This window comes from Otolemur garnettii, unplaced genomic scaffold (assembly GCF_000181295.1).
Source record: "Otolemur garnettii isolate 467f Iridium unplaced genomic scaffold, OtoGar3 scaffold00099, whole genome shotgun sequence".
Classification (NCBI taxonomy): domain Eukaryota; kingdom Metazoa; phylum Chordata; class Mammalia; order Primates; family Galagidae; genus Otolemur; species Otolemur garnettii.
The window spans coordinates 5,069,996-5,094,465 of record NW_003852494.1 but is presented as its reverse complement, the minus strand read 5'-3'; the positions used below and the strand labels follow the sequence as shown (position 1 = coordinate 5,094,465).

At 48.9% G+C, this 24,470-nt stretch overlaps 1 protein-coding gene and 1 pseudogene across 2 annotated transcripts in view; one reads left to right on the top strand and one right to left on the bottom strand.

The window, feature by feature from the left end:
• Positions 1-24,470, top strand: part of SCARB1 (scavenger receptor class B member 1) — an 81,943-nt gene that overhangs the window by 34,315 nt on the left and 23,158 nt on the right. For both annotated transcript variants that reach the window (XM_003796065.3, XM_012809045.2), the window contains exons 2-7: positions 10,969-11,126; positions 12,563-12,704; positions 15,019-15,222; positions 18,536-18,631; positions 20,099-20,214; positions 21,808-21,974. In XM_003796065.3, the coding sequence (XP_003796113.1) occupies positions 10,969-11,126; positions 12,563-12,704; positions 15,019-15,222; positions 18,536-18,631; positions 20,099-20,214; positions 21,808-21,974 (883 nt within the window). The remainder of the gene's footprint in view (positions 1-10,968; positions 11,127-12,562; positions 12,705-15,018; positions 15,223-18,535; positions 18,632-20,098; positions 20,215-21,807; positions 21,975-24,470) is intronic.
• On the bottom strand, positions 5,728-6,543 carry LOC111727258 (annotated as a pseudogene).

Genomic DNA, 24,470 nt, shown 5'->3' with positions numbered 1-24,470 from the left:
AAAAAAAAAAAAAAAAAAGAAATTTCCATCTTACCCATTGCATGTTTACTAAGCTGTTGCCCCCACCCAAGGTAGGCTACAGATAAGCCATACTCCCTCTGCATTTAAAAAAATTCATTCTTGAGTATGAGCTATTTAAAACATATGCAAAGGAGAGAGCAGCATTCCCATCCTGAGGATATTTCCATGTTACTTGTGTGGCTTCAGGGCTCCTAGTTCTACTCATTCATTCAGCAGATATTTGCTGGGCTCCTGTGAGGTGCTGAGTACTGTTTCAGCCCCTGGGAACTTATCAGTGAGCAAAGCAGAAGCAGAAGAGGATCTTGCCCCTGAGGGTCCATGATCTAGCAGGGAAGACAGATGAAGAACAATAGACTTAAAGTGATTGCAAAATAAGCATGAACAAGATAGCAGGTAGAGAGTTCAAGAATTTTAGGAGTGGATAGAGTGAGCCTTCCTGAGAAGTGGGTAGTGACCAAAGATTGCCAAGCATGAGGGATTTGATTATGCAGCTACCTCAGGAAGAACACTGCAGGTAGAGGGAACAGCCAGTGCAAAGGCCCTGGGGCAAGAGCGTGGCCACACACAGGCCAGGGGCAGCAAGGAGTGTGGCTGAACTGAGGAACAGGGACAGTGTCTGGACAAGGGGACAGACCTGGAGGAGGGGCTTAAAAGCCAGTGTTGAGACAGACACTTTTATATAAATTTTATTTCTAAGAATAAAATATGAGAAAGGCAAAGCCTTACCCATCTCCCTACCCCGCCCCGGTCCTTTCCTGAGATTGTTCACATGTTAATGAGTATTATTTCCCTGACTGTTTTTCTGTATTTCCACATGGGTTTGTCTTCAGAAGGAATGTTGAATATTAATATGTATTTGAAAAATTCATATCAGTATGAACTACATCTTTCTGTAGCTTGCCTTTTCTTCATCTCGAGTGAAGTGTGTGTGTGTGGGGGGGGGTGTACCTGTTTTTTTCTTTTCCTTTTTTTTTTTTTTTTAATGAGAGTCTTGCTCTGTTGCTCAGAGTGGAGCATAGTGGCTTCATCATAACTCATTGAAGCTTTAAAATCCTGGGCTCAAGTGATCCTCCTGCCTTACCCTCCCAAGTAGCAGGGACCACAGATTTGTGCCTGAGTAGTTTTTAAATTTTCCTTTTCCGAGATGAGGTCTCACACTATGTTGCTCAGGCTAGTCTCAAACTCCTGGCCTCAAGCAATCCTCTTGCTTCAGCCTCCCAAAGTGCTGGGATTATAGACATGAGCTACTGTGCCTGGACAAGAATTGTCTATATTTAAGGCTTACAATATGATGTTTTGATATATGTATTGACTGCACAGTGAGATGATTACTGTGGTCCAGAAAATCAGCGTATCTATCTCCTCACATAGTTACCCTTATGTTTTTAGTGGTGAGAGAACCTGAAATCTACACTCCTAGCAAATTTCCAGTGTACAAATATAGGTTACTGACTCTGGCCCTCCAGCTGTGCCTTAGATCCCTAGACTTAGTCACCCTACCTGACTGCAGCTCTCCGCTCCTGCCCAGCACCTCGCTACCTTGGTAATCACCCTCCCGCTTTCTGCTTCTGTGTCTTTGGCTCTTTCAGGTTCCTCATATCTAGCTATATATATATATTTTTTTTTTTTTTTTTTTGAGACAGAGTCTCATTATGTCACCCTTGGTAGAGTGCTATGGCGTCACAGCTCACAGCAACCTCTCACTCTTGGGCTCAAGCAATTTTCTTGCCTCAGCCTCCCGAGTAGCTGGGACTACAAGCACCCACCAGAACGCCTGGCTATTTTTTTGTTGTCGTTGTCATTGTTGTTGAGCAGGCCCTGGCCCAGGTTCAAACCCGACAGCCCCGGTGTATGTGGCCAGCACCCTAACCACTGAGCTATGGGTGCCAAACCAAGGTTCCTCATATCTAAAAGGGGCATCCTGTAGTATTTGTCTTTTTGTCCAGATTCTGCTTCTGAGACTGAGTTTCCTCATCTGCTGCCGTGTGTGTGGAAGCCCAGTTTATCTTTGGCTGAGGACCTGCTGGGCTCTCTGTTTCTTTCTCTAGAGTCAGCAGTTCTTCTGGCAGCTTTGTGCACATACATGAGAATCTCTCTAGAGCAAAGTTTTCAAACTGTGGGGGGATGTGATCTGATAGTGGGTTGCAAAGTGATTAGGGGTAGATGGGGACCAGCATTTTTTGTTTGTTTTGTTTTGAGATAAGATCTACTCTGTCACCTTGGGTAGAATGCTGTGGCATTGCTCAAGTGAACCTCCTGTGTCAGCCCCCCGAGTAGCTGGGACTACAGGAGTATGCCACCATGCTTGGCTAATTATTATTTTTTTTTGTAGAGACAGGGTATTAGTCTTGCTCAGGGTGGTCTTGAACTCCTGAGCTCCAGGGATCCTCCTGCCTCAGCCTCCCAGAGTGCTAGGCTTACAGGACCAGCATTTTAGAAACAGAACAGAATAGAGTAGCATGTCAGAGTAGTGAATAATCAAGCCGTAACTTAAGTCATATCATGCCAGAAAGGTAAGTATTCTCTTATGAAGCTTCTGGCAGGTGTGCACGTCAGGGCTGTTGGCTGGACAGCAGTGTTTGGAAGCAGGTGCTCTGTGCCGGATGCTGAGCAGGGGACTTGCAGACCATGGGGGCCTCTGCTCGCATTCTAGCCTGATTAGGAAGCACCCGCTGCCTCCCAGCACACACACGGCTGTCCCTCTTTCCAAATATATTCACCTACAGTTGGCTTTCTCGTGTGTCTTAATTTGTGCTCTTCTGTTGGATATCTCATTTTAATTTGTAGTTTGTCTTTTAAAATTACAATTAACATTCAGTTAACATAAAATTCACCATTTTAATCATTTAAAAGTGTGCAATTGAGTGCATTCACGAGGTTGTGCAATGACTACCACTATGGAGTCCTGGCATGTTTTCGTCACCCCAGGTGGAAACTCTGTACCCGTGAAGCAGTCCTTCCTCATGCTCCTCTGCCCCAGGCCCCGGCGACCTCTAATCTGCTTTCTGTCTCTGTGGATTTTCCTATTCTGAACACTTTGAGTAATTGGAATTATACTGCACGTGTCCTTCTGGCTTCTTTCTTTTCACCTGATGTTCGCTAGGTCCCTCTGGGTTGTAGCCTGTGTCAATCCTTCACGCCTTTTTTGCAACTGAATAATATTCCACCATATGAGTACCCCGCATTTTATCTAGCCATTCATTTGTTGATAAGCATCTGGGTGGTTCCCAGTTTTTGGCTATCGTGAATAGCGCTGCTAGGAACATTCTTGTACATGTCTTTGTTTGAACACCTGTTTTCAGTTCTTTTGGGCCTACTCCTGGGAGTGAAATTGCTGGGTCTCACGGTAACTCTACATTTCATCATTTGAGGGACTGCTGCACTGTTTTCCACAGCAGTTGTACCACTTTACATTCCCACCATCAATGCATGAGGCTTCCAATTCCCATACCCTTGCCAAAACTTGTCATTTTCCATTCAAAAAAGAAATGACAGCCATCCTGGTGGGTGGGAGGTGGTATTTCATTGCGAGTCTGACGGGCACTTCCCTAATGACCCCGAACATCTTTTCCTGTCCACTCATAGGTCTTCTTTGGAGAAATGTCTATTCAAGTCCTTTCCCATTTGCAGTTGATCTTTTATTTTAAACATTTTATATTATAGTTTCAAAGGTTTTTTTTTTCTGAAGTGTGGCACTTATATAGAAAAGCCCACTTATAAGGGAACAACACCATGAATTTTTCAGAGTGAACAAAGCTCTGAGTAACCAGCGTCCCTCAGGAGACAGAATTTTATCTGTGGAAATACATTAGTCTTACCTGTTCTGGAACTTCAGATATATGGAATCACATAGTAGTATGCTTTTGTCTGCCTTCTTTTGTGCAATATGACTACATTATATTTTATTTATTTATGTTATTGAGACAGAGCCTCAAGCTGTCACCCTGGGTAGAGTGCTGTGGCATCACAGCTCTCAGTAACCGCCAACACCTGGGCTTAAGCGATTCTCTTGCCTCTGCCTCCCAAGTAGTTGGGACTACAGACATCCGCTACAACGCCCAGTTATTTTTTGGTTGTAGTTGTCATTGTTGTTCGGCAGGCCCAGGTTGGATTTGAACCCACCAGCTCTGGTGTAAGTGGCTGGCGCCTTAGCTGCTTGAGCTACAGGTGCTGGGCCTACATTATATTTTAAAGGTAGTAATGATACTTATCTTTTTCTTTTTTTTTTTAACCCCAAATATTCTGGAGATTGTTCCATAGTAGTAAATAATAGCATGTCATAAATGTTTTTTTTTAATTTATTTAAAAAAGTCACCTCTATTGAGGCAATCTACTGAGATGTATTTTATTTACAATGACGTACACACATATGAAATGTGCCATTAGTTTGTGGCAGCTTGATTCACAATAGTTCAAACTGGAAGCAATTCAAATGTCCATCAGCAGATGAGTGGAACTAACTGGAATCCTCGAATCCATTCCACAGACTTGTGGAACACTAGTCATCCAAAAAGAGGATGAATCTCAAAAACATTAAGTGGAGCAAAAGAAGCCGGGCACAAAACAAAATGGGTTGAAAGAAGCCACATGTGGCACAGCCTTTTGGGTCTCTGCTTGTTTTTAAGAAACAGAGCTTTATTGACACATTTGAAGACTGGTCTGAGTCTGTTTTTCTAAAAAGTCCAGAATAAGCAAATCGATAGAGACAGAAAGTAGATTAATGATTACCAAGGTCTGGGGGGGGAAATGGGGAGTAACTGTCATGGGTCCGAGGTTTTGTTTTAGGATGAAAATATCCTGGAATAGATAGTGGTGATGGTTGCACAACTCTGCGAATATACTAAAAATCACTGAACTGTGTGTTTTAAGTGAGTGAATTACATGGTCTATAAATCATAATAAAACTGTCAAAAATGTTAGCATGATCTTTTCAGGATTCATTCATGACATTTGTCCTTTTAAAGTGTGTAATTTGGGGCTGAGCATGGTGGCTCATGCTTGGAATCCCAGCTCTCTGGGAGGCTAAGACAAGCGGATCACCTGAACAGGCAAGTTTGAAACCAGCCTGAGCTAGAGTGAGACCCTGCCTCTAAAAATAGCCGGGTGTTGTGGCAGGTGCCTATAATCCTGGCTACTCAGGAGGCTGAGGCAAGAGAATCACTTGAGCCCAAGAGTTTGAAGTTGCTGTGAGCTATGATGCCACAGCATTCTACCAACCGTGACAAAGAGAGACTCTGTCTCAAAAAACAAAGTATAATCTCAAATTGTGAGCTCAATTATGAATGAGCTCCAAGTTCCCTTCCCTTTTCAGATCACACTTGGAGCAATTGGCATCACTTTCTGTCCCAGGAACAGCTGGAAGGGATATGATCTTGTAAATAGGAAAGTTGTCACTTTAGGAAAAAACTGTATTATTTGCCTACTGGCCCCGTATTTCTTGAAATTGTTAAATTTACAGTGATGTACCTTCTGGGTAACAAATTAGTTAGTTTGATGTTTAACAATAGTGCCTTTAGTAAATTATTTTACAACCAAAAAAAAAAAGTGTGTAATTTGATGAGTTTTTATTGAATGTATGCATCTTACCTGTATGGTAACCAAAATTAAGAAACAGGACATTTTCTTTCTTTTTTTTTTTAATCAAAGTACTAATTTATTAAATGAGTTATTTTATACAATATGAACATCAATATAATTGATGTAAAATTGATGTAAAAAATTTTTTTATAACAAGGATGGACTGATTTGCAGATTTTCAAATCAGAGTCAACTGTACATTTACACAGAATTGTCTTTGCATAAAGCCCAAAAGATAACAGCGTAAGCATAAGTGTTTCTGTAGCCCCTTTATTTTTGCTGATCAACGGTTTGTTAGAAAAGCAGCTGCAGGTTTGTTCCCTAAGGTCTGAGACAGTGGAAGAGTCAAAGGCATCATGAATTCACCTGTAAACAACTGTATGCCTGAACATCAGCCAATTCTGGAGGAAGTGGAGTCTTAGGATGCTTGCTCTCCAAGTGCTGCTTGCAGGTCTTAGGATCTGGCATTTGTGTCCTACAGACAGTGCAGGTATATATTAAGGCAGCTTTGGCAGCAGCCTGCTGGTCATGTCCTTGTTTTTCTTTTGTACAGCTTGCTTTTTGGCATTTTTCTGCTGAGACTGAATCTTCTGCTGTCCACGAGCCATATCTGGGCTAGGACAGTCTTGTGTCGGAGAGACAGAGCAGCGCTAGAGGGCCAGGGGACGTTGCTTGAGGGAGAGGAAAGGGGACCGCGCCTAGCGCCTACCGCTTCAGCCTCTTCTGCCCGCCAACAAAGGGAAAGAGGAGAGCCCAGAGCCCAACAGTCCGCGCCTGACATGCCCACCACCGCCTCAGCCTTAGGGGAGGCCACTACGCCTCCTGCCCGCGTGATACAGGACATTTTCATCAGCTCAGTCAGTCTTCTAGCACTGGTTAATGTCAGCCCTCTCCCGCTGCCCCAGTCCCCTGGCTGTCACTGGTCTGGCTTCTGGCTCCAGAGTTGTCAGCTTTTCAGATGTCATATAAAGGGAGTATATACTATGTATTACAGCTTTTTGTGTCTGGTAACCCTTCTGAAGTTCATCCATATCGTGGCATTTATTGGTCCTTGGTTCCTTTTTATTACTGAGTATCATTCAGTTTATCTGTTGATGGATCATACATCATCGCTTTCAAAACATATTTGTCATCAGTGGATGTTCAGGCCAGTCATGCTCCTAAAGACGTCTCAGCTTAGCACAGGCTGTGCCCTTTGCCAGACACTTCCTGCCCATGTCCTTTTCTCGGCAAAGCCCAGCTCATTTTTTAAACACCCAGATCAGCTGTCACCTCCTCTGGGCAGCCTTCCTAGCTATCCAGGAACGGGCTTGAAAGGGTCTGCTTGGATGGGAGGGAGTGTTGTCCAATAAGGGCTCTCCTTGGCACTCTCTCCCGACTTTGTGTTCCAGGGTCAGGATCTTTGACCTTGGGCTGGGACTGTGGGGACAGACTCACAGAATCAGCTATGTTAGGCGAGAGGCCACAAGTTGCTGGTGCCGTTATCTAATCAGCTTCCTGGTCCAGATGCCTGTGGTCTAGTGTGACTGGGACAAAGCTATCCTGCCAGTCAAAAGCAGGGCAAAGTCTGTGCCTTACCCAGCATGGAGGTGGGGCAGAGGAGGAAGGGTCATTTCATGCCAGGTGACCTCACAGCTAACCCTCCAGATGCCCCGGGATCTGCCAGACCCTATTCTAAGCACAGTGGCTCATGAGGTGGACATTGTTCTCCTGCCCATTGTACAGATGAGGACACTGAGACTCACAGGGGTCAGTGACTCAGCCCAAGTCACCCAGTCTGAAGGGGCAGAGCTGGGTCATGGAAGATTCCCTGTGGGCATTGCAGTGCCAGATGAATAGCACTTCCCCCGAGGAATCTTCCTTTTGGAGAGAGACAGAAAAAGAGAGAAAATGAGCGAGAGAGGTAGACATGAGGCCAGATCCTGTGACTCACTGGATTGGCCTCAACTCATCCCCAGAGCCAGGGTGAGCAGGCCAGGGCGTGAGGATAACACAGCAGGGTTCTGGGTTCCAGTGCTTGCCTGGGACCAGCTGCCTCTGCTGAGAAACCTAGCAGGGCAGGGAGGCAATGGAGGGAAACCAAGTTGGTTTATTTGTTTTTAAAAAACAGCTTTATTGAGGTGTACTTGATAGCAAAGCTGCACATATTTAATATGACAGTGTGACAGGTGGGATGCACGCACATACCCGAGGCGCATCACCTCAGTCTAGGTGTTGAATGTACCTGTCACCTCAAGAAGTCCCCGCCCCGTCCACTTGTGTTGGCGATGAGAACACGTAGTTAGTGCTGCTTTCTCTTGACACGTTTTCCAGGGTCCTGAGTTTTGATGCTGCTTTCTCCTAGAGGGGCACCAGCAGGCACTGGGTCAGGACAGGCCCGGGCGGGGTGGGAGAATGCTGCCCAGGTCCCCCAGCTGGTAGGGGTAGGGTGGGATTTGACCCAGGTTGGGGGGTCGCAGCCTAACCTGCACTGCTCCCCAGGGCTGTGGTGTTGCGTTTGCACCAGCCGGTCCGGACCCTGCTGTTTATCTCTCACTTTTCTTTCCAAGCCATCATGGCCCAGGCAGCTCAGGCCTTAGGTTGGATTCAGGGTCCCACTTGTGCTGGGACTCCTGTTACCAAGCATCTCTCGGACTCAGTTTACCCAGGGGGGCTGAGTCTAATACCTGAGTGATGGAGGGAAGCAGGTGTGTGGGTTTCCCTCTGACCCGCTTGCTCTGGGTCAGGCCTCCATGGACAGAGTGGACAGAGCAGGGCTGGGCTGGACGAGGGGGGCCCTCCACACTCTGGGGGCAGCAGGTTTGAGTGGGGAGTCCCTAGGGTCTGGTCCTGTCCTGGGAGACACAGGTGTGTTCATCCTTCTCAAAAGCCCCTCCTGGGGTAGATGTGGGGGTGGCAGAAAGGAGGGAGGCCTGGGCCTGGGGCTGAGCTGCTTAGTGACTCTGAAGTCTACCCAAGCTGTATTAGGTCTAAGTTCCCAAGAGGTGGGTCAGGAGCAAAGGTTCATTCATTCATCATTCATTCTTTCATTCCCTCGAAAGTCTCCCCTTAACACCTGTCCAGACACCAGCATTTCATGGAGAGGCAGGCTGCAGACCCTCACACTGGGTTGAGGCTGTGCCAATAACAAGATCCTTTTGGGTCCCGGTTAGTGTGGTGAAGGGTACAGAGCGTGTTGGTGATGCTCGGTGGCAGACAGGGAAGCCAGGGAGGCCTCTCTGAGGTGGTATTAGGGATGCATCCCCCAGGTATAGGGAGGGGCCCCAGAGTTATGGGGCCCGCCCCAGGTGGAGGCCATGAGACTGACTTGTGAGCTGGGAGGAGGTGGAGTGGCACCTGTGGGCTGTGGGCAGCGCTATGCAGAGGGATGGGACCACTCCGGATCCAGCTCCTTCTCCAGGAAGCCTTCTCAGACCCCTTTGAACCCTCAAATGACTCTTCGTACCTCTCTTCAGCCCCAGTTTCCTAACCTGTAACTGGATAATAATTGTGATCGTGGCTTCCTCAAAGGGTCATGGTGCTGGCCAGGGGCTGGGACTGCAGTGAGAACAGCAGCGCCCCAGGGAAGCTCACGTGGGTCACTCCATTGGTATTGTGTCTGTTCATCACTTGGTTCGCACCTGTGGATATTCAGGTTGTGAGGTGACCCTGAGTGCTCCCAGCTGGGGGAAAGACGTATTTATCAATAAATAGTTATGACAAATGAAGACAAATCTCTGATCACCTGGGTTTTCTGATAGAACTCTAAAATCCAGGCTTGGCACCTGTAGATCAGTGAGTAGGGCGCCGGCCACATATAATGAGGCTGGAGGGCTGGAGCCTGGCCTGGGCCTGCTAAACAACAGTGAGAACTGCAACCAAAAATAGCCAGGCATTGTGGCCTGTGCCTGTAGTCCCAGCTACTAGGGAGGCTGAGGTGAGAGAATCGCTTAAGCCCAGGAATTTGAGGTTGCTGTGAGCTGTGATGCCACAGCACTCTACCGAGGGCAACATAGTGAGACTCGGCCTCAAAAAAAAAAAAAAGTACTTTAAAATCCAGATTTTATATTAAGTCCCCCAGTTTTAATTCTTGGCAATGAATTCAACTTTATGCTGCTGAGGTCAAACCAGACACGGCTGTGGCTACAGTATCATTAGCCCCATAGTATAGATGGGAAAACTGAGGTTCAGAGGGGCTGACTTGCCCAAGTGTCCAAGTGGAGCCAGGCTCAGGTTCTCTGTGTGTCAGTTCTGAGTGTCTGGGGACAGTGGGAGTGGCTGTCCTTGTCCTGGAAGGCTGTGTTCGAAAGAAGGTGGAAGGTGATGCAACTGCCTGGCCGCCTGGCTTTGCAATGTTGAGCATCTATCTAATAGGCCCGGCCAGTCCGCCCTGCCTGGGCTCTGAGAGGGTATGGGCATTGAGGGGTGATGTGGCCAGGCTGGACTTGGGCTGGGGCCTGGGTGGGTTGGCAGGACCTCCCTGCAGCCCTGGGGCAGAGAATTGCAGATCTGGATGAACAGAATTGCGATTAGAAGCCAAGTGGACTTCAGGCCTATTTTTTTCAGCCCTTTAAGTCTACCAAGGAAACTTGCAGAGGAGTTTTCATGTAAATTCCTATATTTCTGGTTTTCATGGCTAGTGTCTCCATTTTCCTCTCCTTACAACACGGCCCTGGCTGCACAGCCTCTTTGCCAGCCGCAGACTCTCTAAACATCTCCTGGCCTCAGGCCTGTGCACTGGCTCCTGCTTCTCTGTGAAGTATCCCTTTCTCCCAGGTTCACGGGTTTGCCTCCCTCACTTTGGGTTTGGGTTTGTGTTTTCCACACTTCCCATCCTCTTCCTCCTCTGTACTTATGTTCTCTCTGCCCCATCCCACAGCGTGTGTTATACCCCAATTGTTTAGCACCTGCCTTTCCCAGTACAGCAGAGCTTGTGGAGTTGAGATTGGTCTGTTTCGTTCACTCCCTCATCCTGGTTCACTCTCCCATCCCTGGCTCTTAGGTCGGTGCCTGGCACGTGGTAGGTGCTCTGAATGTATTTGTTGAATGAATGAATGATCCATGTGGCCACACCGAGCCTACATTCGTCCCTGTAGGGTGCCCTGTGCTGCTGCTGAGCTGCAGCGCCCCCTTTAGATGGTGCTGCAGTCCCTTCATCTGTGTTGGCCGTTGCTATTAAGACACATTCTGAGAAATAACAGCATGAATGTGTTCCTATTTAATTCTATAGACTGTGGAGCTACAGCTGTTTGTGTGAAGGGCTTTCCCTCAGCCTCCTGTCCAGGAGCTCCTTTCATGGCTGAGCTTGGACAGCTGTTCTGGGGCTGCCCGGTGGGGTGGGGGTACAGGGCCCTCAGCCTCCTCACAGACACGTTGATCTCATCCCCGCAGAATGTGCGCATCGACCCCAGCAGCCTGTCCTACAACATGTGGAAGGAGATCCCTGTTCCCTTCTACCTCTCTGTCTACTTCTTTAACATCCTCAACCCCGAGGAGATCCTGAAGGGTGAGAAGCCACAAGTGCAGGAGCGTGGACCCTATGTCTACAGGTGAGGCTATGTGTAGGTGAGGCCATGCACAGGTGAGGCCGTCCCATATGCAGGTGAGACTGTGCACCAGTGAGGCCGTACCATATGCAGGTGAGACTGTGCACCAGTGAGGTCGTGCCATGCACAGGTGAGGCCATGCACAGGTGAGGCTGTCCCATATGCAGGTGAGACTGTGCACCAGTGAGGTCGTGCCATGCACAGGTGAGGCCATGCGCAGGTGAGGCTGTCCCATATGCAGGTGAGACTGTGCACCAGTGAGTCTGTGCCATATGCAGGTGAGGCCATGCACAAGTGAGGCCATGCCATGTGCAGGTGAGACTGTGCACAGGTGAGACTGTGCACCGGTGAGGCCATGCCATATGCTGGTGAGGCCATGTATAGGTGAGGCTGTGTGCAGGTGAGAGCTGAAGGGCCAGCTGAGGCTGGGCAAGGGTAGGGTCTCACAATGGACAGGAAGTGGGGGCTGCTATGCTGAGTCCCAGAGATTGTTCCAGAAGCAGGCCAGGCACAGAAGGGGAAAGTGCTGGAGCCAGAGAAGTTCTTTATGCGGCAGTGAGGCACCACTGATATGGGTCTGGGTGGAGAGTACATCTGTGAAAAAGACAAAAAGAGAGAAAGAGAGAGAGAAAGACAGAGGGACACACATGCGACCAGGAGCAGGGACCTGTCTCCCAACCCTGTCCAGGAGAGCAGACTGGGAAGGGATATGCTGTTTGTGGAAAGCCCCGGGTCATACTCAGTTTTCTGGCCTTGCTCTGTACCTGACCATGGCCTAGGGGAAGTATCTTCATACCTGTGAGCCTCAATTTTATCCTGTGTGCAAAAGCAGGTGTGGTTGAGACAATGACACGGTCTGATTTCCTCTTTCAAAGATTTGGGATGCTTTGTGGAGAAGGGATTGATGAGGCAGGAGATTCTGAGGACAGCAGCGTCTGATATTTACCTAGTGCTTTCTGTGCCTCAGGCTTTACGTGTTTTGACTCATTTCACCTTCACAGCAGCCCTGCCTGCTAAGCAGGTCTTGTTATTACTCCTGTGTTATAGATGGGGAAACTGAGGCACAGGCAGTGAGTGACAGAGACAGGATTCTGGCGTGTTCCTAAACACTGTGCCTCCCCTGAAGGAGCAGGGACCTGCAGGGGATGCTGGTGAGAGACCGCTGGGTGCAGGGATTCGGGGTACTCTCTGGAGGAGACTTGGGTGAGTCTTACAGAGGCGCTGGCCATGCTGAGTCCGGGAGAGCAGAACAAGGCTGCGTGGTGGTGGCACCATGTCTACAGTGGGCAGTGGGGGGATGGGCTTGGGGGAGGGACAATGCTTAGCTTCCGCACCGCTGGGTTGGAGCTGTGGGTGGACATCCCAGGGCCCGTGGCTCCCACACAGGTTTGTAGGCCAGTTTCAGGGAGTGTCGCTAACCCACTGGCTTCCCCACACAGGGAGTTCAGGCATAAGAGCAACATCACCTTCAATGACAACGACACGGTGTCCTACCTCGAGTACCGCAGCTACCGGTTCCAGCCCGCCAAGTCCCACGGCCTGGAGAGTGACTACATCATCATGCCCAACATCCTGGTCTTGGTGAGGCTGCCCCCCTGGCCCGCACCACTCCAAACCTGCCCTTGACCCCAAGGGAGTTCTGTCTCTTTTCCTGCCTGCCCCTTGCCAGGAGAGCAGGCACCTGCGGGGTCAGAGTGTGGCAACTCTCAGCCCTGTGTTGTTGCTGCCACCCTAGCTGACTGCTGCGTTTCCCGGATCGGCCCCTCTGTCTCTGGTTTGGAAGTACTAGCCAGAGGGATCCCCTTTTCCTTTTCAACCCGCAACTCAGAAATCTCCAAGAACAGGTGCCCCAGGCTATGGTCTGTGGCATTGAGGGGAGCTATGGTCAAGGCCTCTGTTCTGTGTAGTCAAGAGTGAGAGTTGGGGCTCGGCACCTGTGGTTCAAGAGGCTAAGGCACCAGCCACATACACCGGAGCTGGCAGGTTCAAATCCAGCCCGGGCCTGCCAAACAACAATGACGCTGCAACCAAAAAAAATAGCTGGGCATTGTGGCGGGCGCCTGTAGTCCCAGCTACTTGGGAGGCAGAGGCAGGAGACTCGCTTGAGCCCAGGAGTTGGAGATTGCTGTGAGCTGTGATGCCACAGCACTCTGCCCAGGGTGACAGCTTGAGGCTCTGTCTCAAAAAAAAAAAAAAGGAGAGTTGGCCAGATTTACTGACTGCTTCCTGTGTGTATCAGGGTTCCCAAGACCAACCACCTGCTGATTTGCTGAGCAGACTTGCAGCTAAGATTTATTACAGCAGCAGGGCACAAAGTGTGCCTGGGGTGGTCTCAGGAAGACCATTGGAGTCACATGGGACATGCTTTTCTCCCCCAAGGATGTGTTGTGACAACCCATGTGAAGTGTTATCTATCAGAGAAGCCCGCAGGAGACTCAATGCCCAGGGCTTTTTACTGGGTCTGGGTCATGTGAACACCCTCTGCTTGGCACGTGATAAAATCCCAGGTGGCCATTAGGAAAGCAGGTGTCCAGCATAAACTATACCGTGCATACAAACAGCGTAAGCTTCCCTGTTGCCAGGAAATGGAAGAACCCCTCCCAAAATCCAAGTTTCCAGACACCAGCACAGGCCCAGCCTTGAAAGCAGCCTTCCTGAGGGCCGGGGTGGTACATATTACAGGTTTGGAGGCCTCGGTGAGTTCCAAAAAGGGCCCCTGTAGCAGCTGCTCGGTTCTGTCATTCAAGTGCAAAAGCATCCTCAGAAGGTAATGTCATGGCTATGCTGCAATAAAATTACCTTTATGGATGCTGAACTATGAAATTGTAGAAAATATTCTTAGCTCACGAACTGTACTGAAACAGGTGGTAGGCCGCCTGACCGGAGCTTGCTAACTCTGTGACAGCTTGTGTTTGGAAGAATACCCCAGATCCTGCAGCAATGGGCTGCCTCAGGGAGCCCATTTACTTTTTAAAACTGTGTGTTTACTGCCTTTAAAAAATTTTTAGAAAGGGAAGGAGATCATGGTAAGTTCTTGCAGAAGCAGACCGCTGCAGTCTGTTCTAGGAAATACTAGATGTCTATCTACTCGTCTAGAGGCAGAGATTGGCTTTTAGAAGAGGACCCTTAAAAAAAAAAATAAACCAAGAGTCAAGACAGTACCTCCATAACAAGTCAAAACTTAAGCAACCAATTTGCCTATATTCTAAGCCCCTAGATATCGGGTGACATGTGGTTCTTGGTGTTCAGGTGGGCAGTGTTAGAAGTAGAAGTAGATAGTCCCTATTAAGACTCTTTTCTGCTTATAAGTGAAGTAAGATGCACTCCAAACTGCCTTAAGAAAAAAAGGAATTTATGGGCCTGTGTTGCTGAAAGGGGTAGGGGTTGGGCTAGTTTCAGGTGTGCCTTGATCCAGGGTGCAAGCAGGGGTTATCCATAGGTGTGCAGGCTCCATTCCCTGGCAAGCCTGCCCTTAAAGGTGGCTGCAGCCTTGCAGAGGGGCATCCTCTTTGTGTCCCTAGCAGAATGTTTTCTTGTAGATTGTTGGCTCTGATTGGGCTCCAAACATGCTCCCAAACCAATCACTGTAGCCACAGGGGCTGGGGCATGTGTCTGATTGGCCACGTTGGAGCCATGTGCCTACCTTTGGGTCTGGGCATGGAGTTAACTTAGCCTGTATACCCTCAGGTGGACAGGGGTGGTGCTATCAAGAGCACGTGTGGTCCTGATACCAAAGGATCAGAGAATGTTGTGGATGCCCCAGGTGTCCCAGGTGGCCACTCCTGGGCCTGTGCATTTTCCTACATGGGCTCTATGCCTTGAGTCCTGGCTGAAGTCAGGGAGGAAGGGCCAGCCACAGCTGGCCCCTGACCTATGGTATCCCTCTGTTCTGCAGGGTGCCTCGATGATGATGGAGAACAAGCCCATGGGCCTAAAGCTGGCCTTGACCCTGGCGTTGAGCACCCTTGGCCAACGGGCCTTCATGAATCGCACTGTTGGTGAGATCATGTGGGGCTACGATGACCCCCTTGTGAACATGATCAATAAGTTCTTCCCAGGCATGTTCCCCTTGAAGGGCAAGTTCGGGTTATTTGCTGAGGTAAGTGTGGCCCAGTGAGAAGCCACATGTTCAGAGTCTGTGTCTTACCCTTCCCTGATACAGGCTGGAAACCAGACACCAGATCCTTGGGAAACTGGCTGGGCACCCAGGGGCAGTGGTTGTAAATGTCAGAGAACCTCACTCAAACTGACTTAAGCAAAATAGGGAATTTGTGGTCTCATGTAACTGAAACACTAGGTTTAGATTCAGGTGCAGCTTGATCCAGGATCAAATGATGTGACTGGGGCTTAGCTTAGACAATTGGTGTCTTTGCTGAAGGAAGGGAACTGGCTGCTGGGGGACAGATCACAAATATCAACCATGGCATTGCCCTGAGCTGCCTAGTTTTTCTTAATCTTGACCTGTGGTAGGGGCCTAAGCCAAGATCAGGTCCATGTAGGTTCTTAACTCTGACCGCTGGCCCCTGACCTTTACTCCCTCAATGTAGGGTGTTTTTGTTTTGTTTTGTTTTTGAGACAGAGTCTCACTATGCTGGCCTCAGTAGAGTGCTGTGGCATCACAGCTCACAGCAACCTCAAACTCTTGGACTTAAGTGATTCTCTTGCCTCAGCCTCCCAAGTAGCTGGGACTACAGGTGCCCACCACAATGCCTGGCTATTTTTTGGTTGTAGTTGTTACTGTTGTTTGGCAGGCCCAGGCTGGGTTTGAACCCCCCAGCTCCTTTGTATGTGGCTGGTGCCCTAGCCACTGAGCTACAGGCACCGAGCCCTCAATGCAGGTTTTAATGAGCCCTCTGGGTTGCTCCAGTCTCACCTGTCTCTTTAGGCTCTGTTGATCTAGTACAGAGTGATGATGGTGGTGGTGAATCATGATTCTGTATACATTTTTGGCCAGGAAGATAGGTTCTGGTTATGTGGGTAAATTGGCAAGTCTAGGGTAAGAGACATGATTCTGTAAAAGCATCTTATAAATTCTGAAGTGCTTTGCAAATCAAGTTTTAACAAAGTCACTAACACAGTTGTAATCCATGTCTGACCATATATTATGAAAACCTCGAAATAGCAATCTAGCAGTAGGCTGTTCATTGTTGGTGTGATGGTGTCAGAGTCCTAAGTGATCTAGAAGTCCTTCTGCTATTCTGCTCTGCCATCCATTGGGTGTGGTTTCCATGTTCAAGAGAACCTCATGGCTTGGCGCCTATAGCTCAACCGGCTGAGGCGCCAGCCACGTACACCTAAGGTGGCAGGTTCGAATCCCCAGCCTGGACCCGCCAAACAACAATGACGGCTGCAACCAAAAAATGGCTGGGCGTGTGGCGGGCGCCTGTAGTCCCAGCTACTTGGGGGGCGGAGGCAGGAGACTCGCTTGAGCCCAGGAGTTGGAGGTTGCTGTGAGCTGTAATGCCACGGCACTCTACCCAGGGGGACAGCTTGAGGCTCTGTCTCAAAAAAAAAAAAAAAAAAAAAAGAGAACCTCATGATCCAAGACGTCTGCTAGAGCGCCTACTGTCATATTCACTCTCTAGGCAGCACAGCAGGAAGGAAGAAGTGGGGGTGGGGTGGGGAGAAAGTGGAGAAGGTGAGGATAACACAGCATGGCCCAGCTGCCTCCCTCTTGGGATGGGAGAAAAACAATTTCCATTTACTTTACACTGGCCCAAACTAAGTCCTGTGGCTATTCTTGGCTTCAGGAGATGCTGGGAATGTCGCCTGCCATGTGGGTGCACTAATGCCCTGAGACGGAGCAAGGAGAGAGTGGACTCTTGTAGTAATTGGCAGTCTTTAATATACTTCGGCTATTATAATTATTATTTAAGGATCCTACTGGGTGAGCATTTATTAATACTGTCAACAATAGGTGGGTGTGGTGACTCATGCCTATAATCCTAGCACTTTAGGAGGCCGAGGTGAGAGGATCCATTGAGCCCAGGAGTTCAAGACCAGCCTGGGCAATAGGGAGATCTTCCGCTGTACGAAAAAATTAGTGGCAGAAGTCAATCGTCCCAGCTATTCCAGAGGCAGAGCCAGGAGGATCACTTGAGTCCAGGAGTTTGAGGTCGCTGTGAGCTATGACAATGCCACTATACTCCAGCCTAGGTAATAGAGTGAGACTTTATCTAAAAAAAAGAAAGAAAGAAAGAAAGAAAGAAAGAAAGATAAGAAGGAAAAACAATAATAGGCAGAGTGCAATGGAACACATCTGTAGTCCTAGTGCTTTGGGAGGCCATGGTGGGAGGATCACAGGTAGAAGGAGTTCAGGGCTGCAGTGAGCTATAATAGTGCCACTCACTCCAGCCTGGGTCAGCCCATTTCTTAAGACAAAAATAAAAATAATACTAATGATATAGGTGAGAATTTTGAGCTCTCACCCATCCAGGGCATTATGTTCAGTTCTTTTTACATATTAGTTCCTGTAACATCCTGGTGTCCCTTGGTAATAGCCACTGCTAGCCTGGCCTTGTGCTAATGAAGTGTGAGGCTGGAGTAGCCCTGGGTGGGCAGGTGACCTGACAAAGATACACAGCCATTAGGAGGCCAGGGTGTGACTTTGTGCTGGGCTCTGCTTTGGAGCTGTTTGCTTAACTAGTTTGTGATCGATACAGCCATGAGGCCAGTCAGCTTTCATAGAGCTCCTCAGTGTGCTTCTAGATTTTACCCTGAAGCAGAGGCTATCTTTGTTTTGCATGCTTGTTCTTCATTAGAGACCTGGCCTTCAGAGTGCCAAAGCCTGGGTCTTACTGTCTAGAAAGGACCTTAGGTCCTCGCCAGGTTAGGATAGGCTGGCTTATGCTGCTGTGACAAGCAGCCCCTGAATCTCAGTGGCTCAGAACAATGCAAATTTCTTTCTTTCTTTCACTTCATATCCACTATGAGTGACCGGGGCCCTTGCTCATGGTGGTCGACCACTGAGGACCCAGGCCAAAGGAGGCTTTGTTTTTACACACTTCCATGGCCCTGTGGCAGCAGGAGAGAGCATAGAGAAAGACATGTGCACGGTCCAGTCCAAATGACATGCCACTTCTTTTTTCCCTTAATCCAAGTGCTCACCTGGCAATACTTAGAGTTGGGATGGGGTGGGGCTTGCTGAAGAGGAGAGCCAGAACTCTTCTGGGCTTAGAGAGGGGAGGTGGGAGGCTCCAGCTCACAGACAGTGTCCGTCCTAGAGAGCTCCTAGCTCTCCTCCTCTTGACCCCCAGTTGCCAGGGACATGGCTCTGAAACACAAGATGGCCTTGTCCTCCTGGGAGAGCGAAGAGGGCACAGCCCAGCACTCTATAGGTGGCTTGATGGCCTGCTTGGATCCTTCACCCCAGACCGAAGGTTTAAAGATGCTCTTCCTTGCCATGTCTGCAGCTCAACAACTCCGACTCTGGAATCTTCACCGTGTTCACGGGAGTCAAAAACATGAGCAGGATCCACCTCGTGGACAAGTGGAATGGACTCAGCAAGGTGGGGACGAGAGGCAGGGCCCTACGCCCAGGGAGATGGGAGAGTGGTGGCATCTGTCGTGAGGAGGGGGCTGGGAGGACAAACCCTCTTGGAGTCTGGGATGTCACCTGTGGTTAAGGCTCCATCAGCAGGAAGGCTGGGTGGGGATGAGTGACTCCTTATCCAGTACCTGATGTCTGCTAGGAACTGAGCTCTTTATTCCTTTGATTCTTCTTTTGTGCAAAAATGTTTTCAAAATACTGCACTAGAAACCCTGGAAGACATTCGCATTGAAAAGTAAAATAATAGAGAGATACATCAAGGGCCTTTCTGCCCCCTCTGCCACTCCACGCTCACCCCCAGCCATCTAGGAAACCCATAGTTATCGGATATATTCTTCTGGTCTATTTTTATCTACACACCTGTGTGTACACAGAGAGCGAGGGGGGTTTTCTCCTTTGAACATAATGAAATCCTATTACCCCGCATTGTTTTGCAACTGGCTTTTTTCACCTTCATGGCCCTTATCCAATATTTGAAAAAACAATTTTGTAATGGTATGCCTTCTGCCTACAAAATGCTTCCTGTGGTCATCACTGTAAAGACCCTGAGGGCTGGGGATCACCAGCTGCAATTTGTCATAACTGCTCTTAATAGACACTACTAATATTCTTTATGGCTTGTATATTTCAATGTAATATACATGTGTACAAGATTTATGAAATTTTCATCATGCAGAAGGTTGGAGAGTGAGCCTTCTGTTTTGTTGAGTGGAGGTCTTACGCCACAGAAGAAGCTATTGTGATCAGTTCTGTTTTGAAGTCTCCCAGGGTGGCTGCCATTATGATTATGATTTTAAGTCATTTACCTGTGTGCCATTTCCTGACTTCATCTGCTTTCAGGAGGTCCAGGAGGTCTCTCTCTCTCTTTTTTTTTTTTTTTTTTGACACATCTTACTCTTGCCCAGGCCAGAGTGCAGTGATACCATCATAGCTCATAGCAACCTCAAACTCCTAGACTCAAGCAATTATCCTGCCTTAGCCTTCTGAGTAGCTAGCTGGGACTATTATCATGCCCAGCTGATTTTTCTATTTTTTGTAGAGACGAGGTCTTGATTTTGCAAAGGCTGAGGCTATGTCTCTTGACTTGCACTCTGAGAAGTGAGGAAGGTAAACGCCTCCCCTCCCTCTCACCTGGTTACTGTGCTTCGTGCTTGGTTCAGCCTGGAGATGTGGGTGAGAGGCCTATTTTACAGCTGGAGAAACTGAGTCCCTAGCAGAGTTACACATTCACTGGTCCACAGTCAGGGGTCAGGAAGCTGCTGCGGGTCTTCCGTCTGTCTCTCTGTCTGCCTGTCTATGTAGCCTACTCTCTTCCCACTGTGCCAGTCTTGGGCATTGACTGTCAGGTTAAGTGTGCAGTGCCTGAGAGCACTTATTAAGGCATCTTGGCTGTACTGAGTGATGGAGTCTGAACGCTTCCCTCCAGGTCAACTACTGGCATTCTGATCAGTGCAACATGATTAACGGAACTTCCGGGCAAATGTGGGCACCGTTCATGACTCCCAAATCCTCGCTGGAATTCTACAGCCCTGAGGCCTGCCGGTAACTGCTCTGATGTGGGACCTTCTGAGGCTCTGGGGAGGCTGCTTCCTAGATGGCTCATGGCCATAGCCGAATCCAGTGGCCTTTGATGGGCACTTGGAAAGCGTTTGATCCTTGTATATTTAGCTCATTCGCCCATGGCCTTAGCTCTTTGGCTACACTCTGAAGAGCCAGACTCCAGATGGTGAAGCTTTTGCAAGGCCTAAAGACAGTCTGCTGGTCAGGAAGGAAGGGAGAGGGACATGGTCAAGGTTGCAATCAGGGAGCTGTGAAAGGCAGGCAAGAGGTAGTTTCCCTATGGCAGAAATATCTGAAAAAGAAGAAAAATCCCAAAGTTACCATTTGGATGCTGAGGGCTCAGCTGCAGGCTCAGTTTTGTAACCCGGGAGGCCGGACATGTGCCGTGGTCCCTGGAGCCCTTTTCTGGGCATTGCTGTGTCCTCTGTTCTATTTCAGTCACTCTGGAAAAGTCATTAATGTGAACTGTGGCTTATCTGCTTCAGAGTACTCTGGGCATGTGCCCTTTGTGCCTAAATACTTCAGTGGGTGTTTTCTAAAAACAAGGACATTTTTTTAAGAACCACAATACCATCATCAAAATGAGGAAATTTGACATTGACATAATACTATTGTCTAAGCTGGCACTTGCCAATAAACATATAATGCAAGTCACATACTGCAACTTTAAATTTTCCAGTAGCTGCAATTATAAAAAGTAACAAGAAATGGGTCTTTTTATCTTTAATACTGTATTTTATTTGGCCTGATATTTCCAAAATATCAATCATTTCAAATATTATTGAAGAGATTAAAAAAATTTTGGTAGCAAGTCTTAGAAATCTGGAATGTATTTCGCTTACAGCACATCCCGATTTGGGCTTATCATTTCAAAGGGCAGCAGGTGGCCATGTGTGATGAATGGCTGCTCTGGAAAGAACAGCACAGGGCATGTTCAAGTTGAGAAGTACTTTCAAGAAGTACAACAGGGGGAATAGACGGAGGGTGAGAGGGGTGGGTGTGGGGGACAGTGCTGCCACTGAGGAGGCGACAGCAGAGCGAGAATCTGATGTGGAAGGTAGAGATTTGAGAGAAGGATATTCCAGGGAGAGGGAGCAGCATATGCAAAGGCCCTGGGGCACATGTTTGAGGATCAGCAAGGAGCCTGAGGGGAGGCATGAGGATAGGCAGAGGGTGGGGGGAGCTAGACCCCATAGAAGCTTGTGGGTCTTGATAAGGACGGCAGATCTTAATTGCAGGTTAGACTAGAAAGGATTGCTGGGGTTCAGCAGGGACACAATGTATTTTGTTCTTGTTTTATAGCTCCTTCTGGCTGGGGAGGATAAGTTGGTGTTGGGTGGGGAGGCAGGGTTGGAGCAGGGAGACCAATTAGGAGGCTGCTGCAGTTCCCAGGCTAGATAGTGGTAGTGAGGACCCAAGAGGTGGCAGTGTGGGTGGGGAGAAGTGGCTGGATCTGGGCAGCCTTCAGCAGGACCTGCCTCCAGCTGTGTGGTCTGCGAGTCCTCTCTCCTTCTACCAGACTTCAGTTCTTCTATCAGATCTTAGCTTCAATCACTTCCTGGTCTGTCCCTGCAGGTCCATGAAGCTAATATACAAGGAGCCGGGGGTGTTTCAAGGCATCCCCACCTTTCGCTTCGTGGCTCCCAAAACCCTGTTTGCCAATGGGTCAATCTACCCGCCAAACGAGGGCTTCTGCCCATGCATGGAGTCTGGAATTCAGAATGTGAGCACCTGCAGGTTTGGTACGTGTCGTCCCCGTGCCGGGAGGGCAGCAGGGTGGGGGGACGGTAAGGAGTTTATCTGTCCCACGTCTGCCTAATCTCTGGCCTCTGTACTCTTGATAATCCCATGAGGTTGGAGATTATGAGGACAGCAAAAGGAGGATCTGAAAAAGAGGAAATGCTGTGTGTGTTCATTGCTGCCTCAATAGACTTCCACAAATGTGCTGACTTAGAACAACACAAACTTATTATCTTGCAGTTCTGTAGTGCAGAAGTCTGTGCAGGGCTCACTAGACTAAGACCAAGGGAAGCAGGCTGCATCCCCTTCAGGGGTGCTTGGGGGGAATCAGGGTCTTTGCCTTTTCCGGTTCCTAGAGGCTGCCTGCACGGGCCGGCTCACAGCCCGCCCTCCATCTTCAAGGTCAGCAAGGTGGCATCCTGTGCCTTCTCTGTCCTCCCACCTCTTCCTCCCACCCTCTCTCTGCCCCTCTTCTTCCTGTTATAAGGACACTTGAGACTACATGGAGCCCACCTGGGTACTCGAGGACAACAGTGTTAAAGGCGGCTGATGAGCAACTTCACTTCCCCTTTGTCCTGTGATCTAACTTAGTGGGAGGCTCTGGGGAGTAGGGTGTGGACATATTTGGGGGTGTTCATCTTCCCTCCCACACTGTGACTTTTAACTTGAGAGTACGGCTTGGTGGGAAGGGTCCTTTACCCCATTCTGGGGTGAAAAGAAACTAAAGATGGCCTGTGTGTTGCATGCAATCCTCCTGTTCAGTGGTGTGTGGCTGCCAACATGGGTGTGATTATGGGTGCTGGCCTAATGTCCCCTGGTGTCTTTGGTGTGTTTCAGTTGTGTGCCAGTCCCCGAAACACCCCCACCTTGGTTGCTCAGTTTGGGCCCTCGAATGTCAGTTTGAGTTCCCTTTCCTCTTCCATCCCCCATCCAGCATGGGAGCTCAGGTTGCTTGACTTCCACGGAGGATCCTGAGCCCTCCCTTTCTCCTGCCTGAGCTCTTGACTTCCACGGAGGATCCTGAGCCCTCCCTTTCTCCTGCCTGAGCTCTTGACTTCCACGGAGGATCCTGAGCTCTCCCCCTACCTCCTGGCTCATAATCTAAGCCATAAAGATGTCTCACTCGGTCCTTCCAGGCCCCTCCAGTTATCCCCTGTCCTACAATTCCTTCCCTAAACTATGCAGTGTGGCCACCACTGGCCCTGTGTGGTGGTTTAAATTGAAATTGATTTCAACAAAATCAAACTAAAAAGGCAGGTCCTTTGTTACCCTGGCAACATGTCAGATGCTCAGCAGGTGTGTGTGTCTGGTGGCTGCCCTCTTGGCTGGTGCAGGTGGAGCGAGAGATCTTTCTGGAGAACACTGCTCCTCATGGCAGCCCAGGAATGGGGTCTGCCTTTCAGAAATGCAGACTGTCACCCAGTCTTTGCTTAAAATACCCAGCAGCTCCCTGTATGTTTACCATGAAGTCCAAACTCCTCACGTGGCCCAGGGCTCAGCAGGGTCTGGTCCCGGCTGGCCTCTCTGATGTCATTTCTTCCAGTGCTATGCCCCCTCATTGTTCTTTAGCTCCCTGCCTTCTCCCTGTTTCTAGAGTATATGAACTTGGGTCCCACCTCAGGGTCTTTGCACTGGCTATTCCCCCATGTTCTTTCTTGGGATCTACATGGATCAGTCTCTCACCCTCCTTTGGTCTGTTCATGTGCTCTGTCTGATTCTTGCTCCGAAGTTGCCCCCAGCTGCTCTCTACCCCCTAACTTTATTCTTTTATTGCCTTCCTATGCTCCTTACCTCCTGAGATCATTGACTGTGGGTTTTATCTTACTGATTCATTGCCAGCCTTGATAGCAACTGCTCAGAGCTCTGATATCCTCTTGGGCATATTCTCAGTTCTAGAACTGTGCCCAGCACATGTTGGGTACTCATACAGTATTTGAGTACATGGGAGGTGTGTGTGTTCTATATTTAGGAAATGGAGGCCTGAGGTTGGGGCATGGGACTGAAGTCACATTGTGGGCAGGACAAGACGTTGACCCTCTCTGTCTGTGTCTTGGCTTTTGAGAGCCTGTTTGGTTGCAGCCATGTCTTGCATCTGGAGATGGTGATTCTGCAGTTTTAGCCTGCAGCGGGGTTGGGAGGAAGGATTGTCAACAGGTTGGACAGTTTCTCCAATTTCAGGCAGAACCAGGAATTTGGAACTAGGGCATTGTTCTCTGTTCATGTTATTCTTCCTTCAGTGGTGTCTGTGGGAATTTCTGCTTGCAGGGAGGATGATGTTGAATCATCCGATAGGAGGTGTGTTATAACAACTTCTGTGGCAAGTGGCAGAGGCTAGGCTCCACTTGAGTTAGGCCAAAAGGGGACTTCTTGGCTACTTTAACTAAAAATTCTAGGGCAAATCCCTGTATCAGGCTCGGCGCCTATAGCTCAACCGGCTAAGGCGCCAGCCACGTACACCTAAGGTGGCGGGTTCGAATCCCCAGCCCGGACCCGCCAAA